The 13721-nt window shown below is 38.1% G+C and overlaps 1 protein-coding gene across 2 annotated transcripts in view; it reads right to left on the bottom strand.

The window, feature by feature from the left end:
• The window catches only part of NFKB1 (nuclear factor kappa B subunit 1), a 64449-nt gene that overhangs the window by 31945 nt on the left and 18783 nt on the right, over nt 1-13721 (bottom strand). The window contains exons 4-7 of one of the 2 annotated variants that reach the window (XM_034064533.1): nt 11248-11288; nt 8524-8622; nt 1845-1993; nt 166-329 (exon numbers count right to left, since the gene is read on the bottom strand). In XM_034064533.1, coding sequence (XP_033920424.1) covers nt 166-329; nt 1845-1993; nt 8524-8622; nt 11248-11288 — 453 coding nt within the window. The remainder of the gene's footprint in view (nt 1-165; nt 330-1844; nt 1994-8523; nt 8623-11247; nt 11289-13721) is intronic. The other variant, XM_031048598.2, reaches the window with a different exon arrangement.

Here is a 13721-nt window from a genome sequence, read left to right as displayed (position 1 = left end):
TCTTGAAAACACAGCAACAACACACCACCTCTTAAAGTACACGGCCACAGGTTGTCTTCCTATCAAAGGTCTTTCTCTGAGAATCTGTGTTTTCAGAAGCTAAACCTTTTTGTACTAAAAAACTATTAAAAGACCTATTAAACCCAGGCCATCAGTTCTACATACCAGTTAGCTGTCTGTCTCCACATCCTTCTGCCTGCAGATAGCCAAGTTCAGGATGCACCAGGAGTCCTGGGTTGTATCCTTTTTTGCAAGCATCTATCATGCGTGTTTCCAGAGTTTCAAACACTTTCTTCTTTGTGACATGAAGTATTCCAAGATTTGCAAACCTGCCAAGTTTTGATCAAGGGAAACATTTTATTAATTCTTTATGCCAAACCTGCCGCAGGCACTCTCTCTCTTACCAGAGGGAGCTACACAACTGAAGTCAATGGGCAGACTCTGTAGGCTTACTTAAGCACTATTAATTCTTGAGGGCAAATCTTCCAGTAAGAAAAATACAAGCTTACAAAACACATAAAATGTGCACCGTTATATGGCAGCAACTGTATGTGTGCTTGGGTTTTTCCCATGGCATAAGCAGTAAGTATAAGGTTTCAGACTTACACTGTGGAAGCAACTTAAAAACATTTGAAAATCTGGCTGTCACACTTTGCTCTGTCTTGGCAATGACATTAATATTTCATTCTATATGTCTGTTATACAGAACAACTGCTTAGAATAAGCTCCATCTTGTTCAAAATGATTTGGAGACCAAGCTAAAAAGCTGAAAACAGTGCAAGGTTTTCCAAAGGAAAATGTTTTAAGCATGGCCCTGGACATTCAGCAAGACACTTCAGGTACCTATTTGAATGTAAACTTCCATAATAACAAAATGTACTTTTGTAAAAATCTCCTGGCATGTTTAAAAATCAATTAGATCTGGAACTATGAAAACAAAACAATAACTCAGTTTTCACGTGGGTCAATTGAGGATAGGAGAGCTGTTTCTAAACATCTGATGAAAAACAAGACAGGTTAGGAAATGAGCCAAACTTTTCAAGATGAAAAGGAGCATTTCAAATAAAGCTATTTAAATTGTTGTGCTTGGTAAAGTCAGTGCACTGGGCTTGGACATCAAAAGTTACAGTTTAAAAGAATCTCTCTCTCTCCCAACCTTCTCAGGTTTTTAAACTTCTTCTTCTTCACCAACAAAGACATTCTTGAGATCACAGAACTAAAACTCACAGCCAGTATGAAACCTGATCTAAGCCTGAAAATGTAGACAGAAGCCTCAGCTTCATTTACTGATATAACCAATTATTCTTTTAAATTAAATAACAGAACTACTACAATTTCACTACAATCTTACTGCTTTAAACTTAAAAAGTTTGACTCATTTAGTATTTTCATGTTTATACACGTCTTGCATTAATTTCAAATTTACTAGCCCTATTTTCCTAATGCTTTTCGCTATATTCCTATTAGCAGATTTCAGCAAAAGCAAAATATGAATCAAAACGGTAACAGAAGCAATTTCACAGTCTTTCTCTTTGATCAAAACTACTTACATTTGAAAGACCGGGCTTAGGATACAAATTGGACTGCATACCAAGAGACTGAAATCCTACAAATTCTAAAGTGAAAATTATTTGCTTACACTTATTTAGCTTGCTTAGGGCAAATTCTGCACAGGTAAACAGACATCCCATTTATTTTTCTATTTAAGATACAAACAAAACACAGATCAGAGCATGAACACCAGTTAGCCGCCTCTTAGTAGTACTTTTGTATTGCTTCTTACAGTGCTATTATTTGATTCTCCTTCCTTTAGCCCAGCTTTACAAATGAGTTCACAGACTTACCCTACAACCATATCTTTAGGTCCTGCATTAACAGTGCACACTCCATCTTCACAAAATTTACCCACCAAGCTGTGAGCGTGTAAGTGGACGTATTTCCCATTAGTAACTAACTGGACGATTACTTTTGCGGGTCCAACATAATTGCAGATCTGTAAATAATACATAAAAAGTGGGATTGTTTGTTTTTTTTTTAGTGTAACAAGCAATGATTCCAGCTGAGCGTCTTCTGTCAGCAAAGCAAAACTGAACTTACATAGAAGTGTGTATGTGTTTCCTCATGAAATACGAACTAATTGTACCAGCTCATCACAAAGAAAAGCCAACAATTAGGCTTGACATACTAAATGGCAGGAGAAATGACCAAAAAGCTAAGAAATAAAACAAAGCTAAAGGAAAACAACCGTCTATTTTCCAAACCATGAACCTTGGGTTTTACACTCTGGCCAGTAACTCCACATTGCTCTCCTTAAATTTCAGTTAGGACACTGAATTCACAATTAACATTGTTACACATAAAACGCATACAGAAAATGTACGTATTTAAGAAAAAAAAAAACTTGCCCAATTTGAAAACAAGCGGTTTTAAATATTACGATTCTTTTAAAAATTTTGGTCCCATTACAATGACTTTTCAGGTAAAGGTTTTAAAGTGCATTAATTTCATATTTATATGTATTCTATTAGTTCAATACGCTACATGAACACATTTTCCTTTATTTCTAATCACCATACACTTTTTAAGGGCTTTTAAAATTGTTATGTCAAACAATACCCCAAAACAAACCCAAAATTACTAATGACATACCGTATTAGTAAATGATTTGCTTTATATGCATTATTTAGAACTTTATTTTTTTCCCTCACAAGTAATATTCTTTAAGTCACTTATCGGTTACGTACCACTGTCAGATTGTGCTGACTATAATACTACCCCACTTTTAAAAAAGCAAACATTACCTTCCCTTCCAATTCACTTAATTAACCCTTTTATCCATGTTGGGTTTTTTCCCTCCTCCTCTAATTTTTCCTTCAATTTGCCTTGGGCAAAGTTCTTTGTATTACAGCAGCTAACAGATCTAATCAACCAAGGTATTAAAGGATCATGATAAACATTAAAGTGATGAAACTGTGATGAACTGAATACCCAAGGTTATATTGTTGATAAAATCCTGATAACCAGGGATTGCCATGATTTTACCACATTACTAAGTCCTGCTAGCTTCCTTCACTCCAGTTAACCCCTCTCTTGAACCCATTCCATCACAGCTGAAGTACTCCGCATACGTACAACACGTGCCCTCCCACTTTCCTATTCACTGCTAAAAGCAAAACCAAAAATCCCAACTATGAGAAAGCTGTTCCAGAAGGAACAGGTGTGCATAAGTCCTCTCATTACTCACTGCCTGCTAGTTAACTGTGTAATACTGGAGTAACTTGCATTTTGCACGTGCTGGTTTCTAACATAGAAAACATGGGGCACTCATGCTTCCCTCCTGTTTCCAAATTGTAATCCTTCCTGGACTGAAACAACAGAGAGATGCAGAATAATCACTGCTTCACCATTTCCATCATTTACCACCAGTGAGATAAAGCAGGGATCCCTATTAAACTTTCACAAATTCATCTGAAAATAAAAATGATGGTGTTTGGTGCTACATGTCACCACCACTACTACCATTAACTTTTCAAGAAGGAGGCTTTAAAAAATCATTTTAATGTCTCACTAAACAAGCCTTTCCCTCCTATAAAGTTCCCAGCATGTCTATAGTGTTATATTCATTATGAGTAACACGCATGTTCTAGTATCGCATCAGAAAAGTTCAAGACAATCCTGCATCAGCTGTAGAAACCACAGTGAAACCATAGGTAGAACTACAGCACGTCAAGGACTTTCCAGCCACTGAAGGCAGAACATGTAACTGCAGTGGTAACCAGATTGTAATCTGCCCCTGTTACTCAGCTCAGCATGATCTTTGTAGTCTCTCTCGGGGAAAGAACAAAAGGGTTCTTAAAATGTAATACCTTATGTAGGTCACAAGGCAATAAGGGACTGTTTTTGTCATCCAGTCTGATGTCCTGTGCAGCAAAAGCTACAGAATGTTCCTGAACAATTTCCTACCTGTATTTCTTACAGACAGACCTTCCCACTTGATTTTGAGACATCCACGTTATCTCAGTGCCCCACAAAATAGCCTCAGTACTTAAATATCCTTATGTACCATAAATTAAGTCTGAAATAATTTTCAGTATATGTGAATCATCCAATGCCACAATTTCAGAACAATTTACTCTTCAGAATAATTTATTCTGGCACTAAGATACATAAAAGGTGATAGTTTTTTATGCAAGAATTTAAAAACCACTGTCAAAGACATTAAAAGGTAGATGGCATATAACAATGCTGAATGTCAATATAGAGGTAGGGCTACAGTGTTGACACAAAAACATATTCTCAGCATGAGAGGGAGATAGCATGAAGGTGCTGTACTGCTCAAAATCAGAGCTGTGATGTTAGAAAAAAAACAGCTACCGAACTTCAAATTACACATAGGGGAGAAAAAGAAAACAGGGAGTTCCTGGGAAGAGCATAGCTGTAATACTTGATTGCATCCTGTACTAAAGCAGCTTTCAATTGATCTAATCTGATAAAGTTAAAATGCTGCAGGCTCACATTTATCTGCTTTTTTCTGTTTGAGAGAGATTTGTCTGAGAGATTAAAAGGACCCTGTGAACTTGAAATTGAGTTGATTTCAAAAGACAAGCGGAAAGTTTGTTCAGTTATTTCACATCCTTCTGCAAACCAGACCCCAGACCATTTTTTATAATTTCTGAAACTTTACAAAAGGTTTACAAGAACATTTTCCTACTTCAATGATGTTTTTTCCAGTTACTCTTACAAGCAAGAAGTGAAACCAACTGGTCAATGAACAGAAAGCAAATTGATGGAAAAGACCACGTCAAACCTACAAAGCCAGCAACTACAAGAATACCTGCTTCTCTTCCAGTCACTTTGTTATAGCAACTATATCCCCAATCCTGCCTAACATTCAGAGTGTGACTAGTGTTGCCCTCAATGCACACTTACAATAAGTGTTTCACAGACAAGACATCACTCACTCTTTATAAACAGTATGTTTTCACAGAGCAGCATCATTTTTTTTTTCAGTTGCTGGTTTAGGACAATATTTCAGACATGGTACAAATCGTTTTGGCAACTGAATGCTTACTTAGAGGTCTAAGAATAAGCAATGTAACTTAAAATACTGGGAGCTGAAGATCTGATCCTCTGAACATGAGGTTGCCCTCATGCCAAAAAAATAGTTACGTGCTCTCTTTGAGGATCCCAGCTACACAGATGCAGTGATTAATATTCAGCCAAATTAATCATAACAGTAAAAAGCACAAATCTTACTGAATTTAACTTTGGTTGAATTTGGTTCAGTGCAGGTTAAAAGGGTGAAGATTTATAATAGAAAGTCTGCTCATTCTTGTCTAGTGTTTATTTCCTTAATTCAGCTGTTAAATGAATTTTTAACTTGTAATCAGTGATCTATCACTCTACGATTTAATTCCTGCAGGCGCAAAAAAGCAAATATGCTGCTCCTTTCTTCATCAAGAAGGCTCACAACAAAGTAACTTGACTAATTTTTCATAAATTCCCCTCCTGAACTTGAAGTATGTGCTGAAATCCCCAATTTCAATGAGAATGCTTATCTCCAAATTGAGGTATAATATAGGATAGCCCCAGGATATGACTGGATGGGCAGTTCTCCTGTTCAGGTACCTGGGTTCAGGGCTCCTTAAACTGGTATGAAGCTTTGATCCACAAACTGAACTGCATAATGTCCAAACTCTTTGGCAGAGAGATGGTGCTCATCAGCTCAGGCACAACTCCGTGCAATCGCTTACTCAAGTCTCTGGGCTGGAGCTGATTTGCATCCCGCTCACAGAGAATAGGGAACTTGAGTTCACAGCCACCCACAGAGATTTGCCCCCAAGGAGATGAAAATTCAGGACATATCCTTCACACCACTATTTTGAGCAAATTCTTTTCACACCCAGAACTGGATCAAGTACTTCAGTGCAAAACATGAGTTTGCCTACACTAACACCAGTATGTAAGATCATGACACACAAGGTAAACATATAAGAAGGCCAGTGGATATTTTCTGTGTGAGTTTTCTCACAGTTCTTCACATACATAAACCCAAGCAAATTATGAATAACATTTTAGTCAGTTAAGGAAGCTGGTGATAATACTAGACAATAGAGTTTTATTCTTTCTTCTTAAACTATTGATTGCTCCCCTGGACAAAAAGTTAATGATGAACAAGAAGCTCAGGAGCTTTGATTTCAATTATTATAGATGCAGATTTGCCTAAAGTGTAAAGACAGGCATTATAGAACTGCTACATTAACACCTGACCTACACCATCTCATAATACACTATATAGGAGGTGGTTAAATATGTGATTAACTACCAAAACATGTTGCTTAGAGACACAGGAAAGTCTTCAGCATCCCAGCCCAGAAATGAAAGACATCTTTATGTGTTCCAGCTCAGCTACACTTTAAGGATGCTTTTATGTGCACTTAAATACGTCTATTTTCAGGATATCCCATGGCAGCTACTGGTAAATTATATCAGCTTTCTGTGCAGAGCTGGCCAAGCAGAAGACACGCTAATGGTAGATGCACTGACTACACCATGGCCAAGGTGTAAAGATCTATCACAAAATCTCCTTTTTACAGCACAAAGTTTATGCTACTGTCCTTTCACAGCACTGTCATCAACTAATGGAGGTTTTATAGTGAAATTCTAAGTACAAGAGTTAAAAAAATCCCCACATCAAATCAAAAAACCCTAATGCAACATAAAATAGCAATCTTCAATTGTGCTCACCTCAGTTATGACAAGGTGAGCACCTTTGACAAAACATAGAAGAGACTTACAGGAAAAGGTGTGAAACACTTCTGTCTTTACTGGCATCACTTAAATCAAGAACAGGCACTAACAAGCAATGGCCTTGAGGAATTTACTTGTTGTGTTCCCTTGCCAGCCTCTCCCAGCAGGTGTTGCCATGTGGGGATCTGTACTAGAAAAAACCCAGATGCATACAGTAGGACAAGAGGGAGGGAGGGAAAGGGGGACACGTGTATGTGCGCGCATGTGTAAGCTTTAGATGAAATTAAAATCTGATTATCAATGAAAACAGAAGGTTTGATGGAAAGCCAAACATCACTTTGCTTTCTAGTTTACTCACAGAAAAATTCCATTTCCTGTATAACTCCTCACTGCGTATCTCCTTGTCATGCTATTGTGTGACCCACCACACTTTTATAAAGTACCATTTGTATTATCAATGCAGATTGGATTGGAATCCAAAGATCTGGATCAATTGAGATAAATTATATCTGAAGATAAAAACAAAGTTTAATTCATTGGTTCACCATTACCATCACAACTGGATAGGGGAAAGCAAGCAGATCCTTTGTGTGGGCTAGTAAGTTTTTATCGGGGTTTTGAAAGGCTATGTAAACTTAGGTTTCCCAGCCTCTTCTCAATTCACAAGATTAACACCTTAGGCTATCTCAGCCAATGCTGATTATTTTCCATTGAGTCATGCTCATACTGATTCATTATGGAGATGCAACTGTTCCAAACTCCAGCCTTTCTCAAGAACTGCGTAAGAACTACACATGTACTGCTGAGAAAGCTGAGGAGTGGCACAGAGCAAGACAGAGGCTGACTGCTTGCCACTCTTCCCTCCCCTTCTCTCCCTTTCTCTCCCCATAAAGGAGAGAGTAAGAGATAACGCCAGAATTTAAATACATTAAGAGATAACACCAGAATTAAAATACATTAACCCTGATCCTCATGAAACAATCTCTAGTGCAACAGTTCAAAGAGGTAATACAAAACTAAGACTTCCATTAAGTTAAAGAAATACTAAAAGAGACTCCATCTTTTTTCCCCACTTCCACGGAAAAAGAATTTGCTGCAAGAACCATAGGTAAAGACAGCTTGTCTCTAACCCTCTAATGATTAATCACCACTGTTATATTGTACTAGCACAGACTGTTTCTTTGATTAGTATCTTTGAATTTTTTCCAGGGGAAAAAAAAATCCCCCAAAAATGTTCAGTGAACATCTGAACATAATGCTGCTACTGTTAAAATGACAAGTTTTCTCTTGACTTTATAGGAATTCAGTCCTTAAGAACTGAGTGTCCTAGAGATATTGAATAAGGAGTAATGTGAACAGAAAAAGAAGGAAAACTTGGTAAACAGCATCTTAGAGTGAAGTGGAGTAACAGACCAGACTCGTGCTAAAGCTTAGCGATGTGCTAGAAGTGGAGTAATGGAGCATCTCAGGGGCCTTGCTTTACGCTAAACTGCATCTTAAGGATCAGTTCCCTCAGCATGCAGAAGGGCAGTAAGGTGCTAAGTGCAGGACAGCTTACTGCTCAACTGCTGGCAGATAAACACTGTGCCAAAATCATTCAAAAAATATGAAGACAACTTCTTTTTCAAAATCAATTGCATTTTGAAAGTTGAGATTGAAACGCAGTCAGTCTTGAATAATTTCATTCAAATTCATGTTGATATTCAGCAAGATCCTATACACATACATATGACACATGCATTCAGCTGCAAAATTAATTATTTATGTACTTACTTTGACCTGAGGGTATGATTTCTTGTTCTTTTCACTAGAAGCACCAGGAAGCCCACCATGTGAAGGCCCTTCACATACGTATCGGAAACGAAACCCCCTCTGTGAAAATAAAGGAAAAGAAACTTGAAAGCTGTTTAGAACAAAACTAAAACAAAATAGGACACATGAGTGCACACACACACAAACAAAGTTTTCCCAAATCACCCACAAACAGAAAAGTTGTATCTGTTCACCCCTGAAATGCTGTCCGAGTGCTGGTTAACAAAGCACCATTGAACTGTGCCCTGGAGAGACTGTTCTATTCTCACCTCTATGGACAGCAGCAACCCAGATTTTTTCTTTCAGTAAGTGAAGATATTTTGAAGCAGAGAGCTATTTATACTCTGAAGACAAAACAAAAATTTGCACACAGAGAATGCAAGAGCAGATAACTTTCTCCCACAATTGCTGCTAGGTAGGGAAAACTGAAGCCAATAAAAACCAAGGAAATCCAAAGCATTGTAAAGAAGAGAACAAGGATGAAACAGAAATGCTTCTTCATCTGGGAAGAGTGAGCATGTGAAAGCTGTATCTTCAAGCAGAGTCCAGAAACAGCACAAAAGCTTCAGGGGACTTTGGTTGGTTTTTCAACTCAGCTACATAAATAGATGTTCGAATACACTTCAGGAAACTGCAGGGTATTAGCAACCACTCTAGAGTACAGCTATCCATTTACTGCATTTTTATTTACAGGAACTAATACTCCCTTTACTTCACATGGTAATCTAAAAGGCACAAAAGATGTAATTCTTAAGCACATGTACTTGGTTACTCTAAGTCTACTTAACTATATTATTTCTTGTGGCCCCTGACTTTGAACACTTTCAGATCTGCTCCCCAGTCTGTCCAATTTCTAGCAAAATCCTGATCTTATAAAGGGCTCCTAAAGCAAGTCCAAACGGTGCCAGTTAGTGTTGTATTCTTAATCAAAAATCATTCAGCTCCTTTATAATAGTAGACAACTCTGGATTTAAAGTCTGTATTAGATGACACAGTTCAAAAATGACTCTGTGATCATTAGCTTCCACACCTACCTCTTCACAGTCTTTTCAGTTTAAGAGCATGTTTTCCAGGCAAATGTAAAGATCTAATTTCTATCCAGGTATCTATGATTCTATAATCACCAGACAATGTATTCATCCTTAAGCATGTATTTGCCTTCCTATGGTAAACTGACTATACTGAAAGTGCCCAGCTACAAAGAGCTCAAACTCAAGTTGTCCAAAAAGCAAAGCAACCTCTGCAGTCACTGTGCATGAGACAACCTAGTCTCTCTTCACCTCGATGTCTTTGATCCAACAGATCCGTCATCTGTGTGGCCTTCCTCAGCCTACTGCCTTTGCTATCCTAGCTCTGTTTTCTACATACAGTCTTACTCCCCCCCAGCTGTCTCTGCTCCAAAAATGATCACAAGCACCACTCTGCTGATGGATCTCTCATCACCCTGTTATAATCCATTGCCCAGCTTGTCACACGGTTACTCCACTATAGGACCTACTTGCTGAGAAGTTATGCATGGAAACAATGGTTTTTCCTTAGGTACTGCACACTGCAGACTGCACCATGCAAAGACACAGCCTGATTTGGGATGAAGGAAAGGAACATGGAAGAGGGAGCATATTCTTGTGAGTTCACAGTGCACTGCTATTTCACCTATGATGGTGAAGTGTCCTTATTCCTGGAGGGATGCTCAAGCACAAAACCGATTCATCTGTGGATGAAATAAATGTTCTCTACTGTCTCCTGCTAGGAAGGCTGGATTGTGGCATGTTTCTGCAGAAGACCAAAGGAAGGATGGAACAGCTTTCAGTTACCCTCTTCCCCTCTCTACTGTTATGGAACAGCTCCATAAGGTAGAATTTTATGCAACTGATCAAGAGAGGCAGAAAAAAGGTCTCCATACTGTAATAGCTTTAGGGTGAATTGTAATTGCTGAGGGCACCAGCTAAAAGGGGAACGATACCCTGGTGTACTTCAGGGCAACCTTCACCCAGCTACTTCTACCTCAGTTGAATGAAAGATAACCCGTGCATTGGGATGACTTTTATACTGTCAGAGGAGCACAAGTGAGTGTTTGTTACAGACACTCTGTTGTCACAGAAAAAAAACCACATTCAAGTATTTATCATGGTTATTCAAAACAGCAACTGTGATGAAAGGAATCTCACAGGACAACGGAATTTCTTTGCCATGACAAAGCACAAGTCAAAAGTTCTCATAACCTGGGAAGAGCGTGTAACGTTGCTGGTTTTTCTTTCTTGTGTTTCAAGAAACATGAAACAAATTCTGAAAATTTTCCACATTTGGTCTAATCGTTTAAGTTTCAAAGTACAGGGGGGTACTGTAAGAGCCAATTCTAAGATGAAGAGTGTGTACTTAAAAAGACTTTTGTGTAAAACTCTCAGTTCTGGTTTGGGTCTTTGATTTTGTTGTTTTTTGGGGTTTGGGTTTTTTTTGTCTTATTACACTTCCAGAGAGACACAAAGATGAAAACAGGACAAAACAGGAAACAGTTTAACTACAAAAGGGAGAGGAAAAACGGATCATGGTTTATTGCCACATTTGTTATGAGAGTTCAACCTCACCAATACTCTCTTTTTCTCATCTTAAGCCATAATTTTATTTAAAGCTGAACATAGTGACTTAGGTACCTTAAAGATTTTCAAAATGTAGTGCTCTTCTTACCTGTTTTGGCTGTTCTATGATTTGAAGATACGGTCCATCTGCTAAAATAAAAGAAAGAAAAGTCATAATAGAAATTATGTTTCTATTAACTATGACACATAAATTGCGAGGGTAAAACTGATGTCCTTGAGTATCTTGAGATAAAATTTTGGAAAGCTTCTAAGCATCTTCTGTACTTTAATGTTAATAAATAATATAATCAATTGACAGTCTGTAATTTCCAGTGCTCCCTAAGACCAGTAGAGTAAGAAGGATTAACTCAAAAAAGTTAATTTTAGCTCAGAGAGCCTTAATGGGCAATTCTGATCGCCTACTTGAAACTTGCAAGGGTAAGAACAGGATCCTCCCCTTGCCACTGACAAAGAGCCTGGCCTTCCTGAGCTAAGGTTAACTTTTGTATTTAAACCCCTTGGGCTCTAAACACTATACTCACAAGCTTTTGGCCCTAGGGCTTCCTACTGAATAAGTGCTTTTGAAAGTCTAGAGACAGCCAACGGGAAGCTCTGAGGTATGGAATACAGAAGGAATTTAAGCTGTCTCAACATGCCCTAACAGTCAGAACTGCTTAAAAAATATATCCTGGAATTGAGGATAGTAAACAACTTACATTCTTTCAATAATTTCAGATTCACCTTTAAATATACAGTTTTGCTCTGCCTCTAAAAACACTGAACACAGCTTATTTGACTACAAACACAGACTCTATGAGGAAATCCATGTTTGAGCATGATGCCAAATACAGTATTATGTTCTACTAAAACTCTGTGTCTTTCAAAGAAGGCTTCCTTAAACAACTCTCAGACTTGCACCACTCTCTAAACACTGGCAAACTTCATACCATAAACCAGTTTAAATAGCCTTCAAGCAGACCTAAATCCAATGAGAACTCAGTGCCACCAGAGTTAAGAATTCATCACCTGATCAAAGCTGAGTTCCAACTCTGACTGTTTAGATGTACACCGAGAAGGAAAGCTCTCTAGGTGAATGGCTGTGAAATAACTCTTCAAACGCAAGCTGCTCCTGAATCTGACAATGAGAGTTCTTGAGGGTGTGATTTCTTCCCTGGCTCTTGATAAGCAGAAGAGAAGTTTTGGATTCCAATGCTAAAAATTCAGTTGATACCAAAGCAGATACCAAATGACAGCTTCACTGTGAATACCTACACAACTATATCACTGTTGAAATTATGTATCATCATGTGCACTCTATTAAAACCATACCATGCCATGCCAACATCCAGATGTGATCTGCCTCTGAACAACTGCACCATCTGCAAGTACCAGACAATCCAGCTACCTCAAGTAGGTAGTACCTGGCTTCAGCAAAGAACTACATACTTGTATCAATTTCAATTTGCCAATAGGCCTATTGTTAACTGATAATTAAATATGGCAAAGGATTCATTAATTTATACTTTGCCATATGACTACATGCATCTTTCTCAGCTCCTCAATACAAATTCACTTTAATAAAATAGACTTTAATGTATTTAGTCAACACAGGTCTTAACTGAACAGGCTTCTCTCAGCATGAAAGTTTTGATAAATATGCTAATAGATGGCATTAGTATTTTGCTGTTGAAGTTAGCTGGCTCAGCAACTGAATTAGCTTCATGCCAAAGTTAAAATTACAAATGCCAGACACAATAATTACACATACAAAGATTTATTTCCCAAGTCCAATGGTTTTCCTGTGAAAAAGTAAACGGTGCTAAAACTAAAATCTTGAAGACATGCAAAACAATTGCCTCAAGACCATTACACAACCTCTTACATCAGAATGAATGAAAAACAGTTTGGACATCATAAACTTTAAAAGACAGAGTAATATTTAGCTTCTGTGTAGCTTTATGTTTCAGTTTTTGTCTGTAACATGGAGCCCAGATGAGTTGAATTGGGTTTAAGCATTATATCAGCACTCAAATTTCAGACCTCTGTTCACAGACCTCTAGCACACCTCATCCTTTAGGCATGTAGAATTTCATACTTGAACAATCCACAGGCCTTGTATCTTCTGCGCACTGGCAGAAATATGCACCTAAACTATAACTGTGCTGTTCAACTTTCAACCAAGCCTCCAGGGCAGGATCTGCCAAGTAATTGTTCTTTGGCTGTTCTCCCCTTAGGAATTCATTTTCAGGGCATACATACTAGGTTGGTATTGGCACAAAATACTACTGCTTTCTCTTATGCATTAGCCAGAAAAGGAAGTTCTCTTTTATCCAACAGCTAAGGGGTGGCAGCAGTCCCCCAGGATGCAGCAAACCCAGGTTCCAACTTTTCCTCAGCATAAGGAAATGCAGACTCCTAAGACAGTAATATACACTATGTTGGCCTATTGGAAAGCTCAAGGGGAATCCTTTATGTTGCTGAAATGTTTTCACCTTGCACGCACTTGTAAAAACTCAGGAAAATTGAAAACTTAGGACTGTGGTTCTTACGGCCGCTTGGGTAAAAGCCCATACAAAGCATATA

This window comes from Melopsittacus undulatus, chromosome 7, assembly GCF_012275295.1.
Source record: "Melopsittacus undulatus isolate bMelUnd1 chromosome 7, bMelUnd1.mat.Z, whole genome shotgun sequence".
Lineage (NCBI taxonomy): Eukaryota > Metazoa > Chordata > Aves > Psittaciformes > Psittaculidae > Melopsittacus > Melopsittacus undulatus.
The sequence above is the reverse complement of the archived record's forward strand: the minus strand, read 5'-3'. Positions and strand labels throughout refer to the sequence as shown.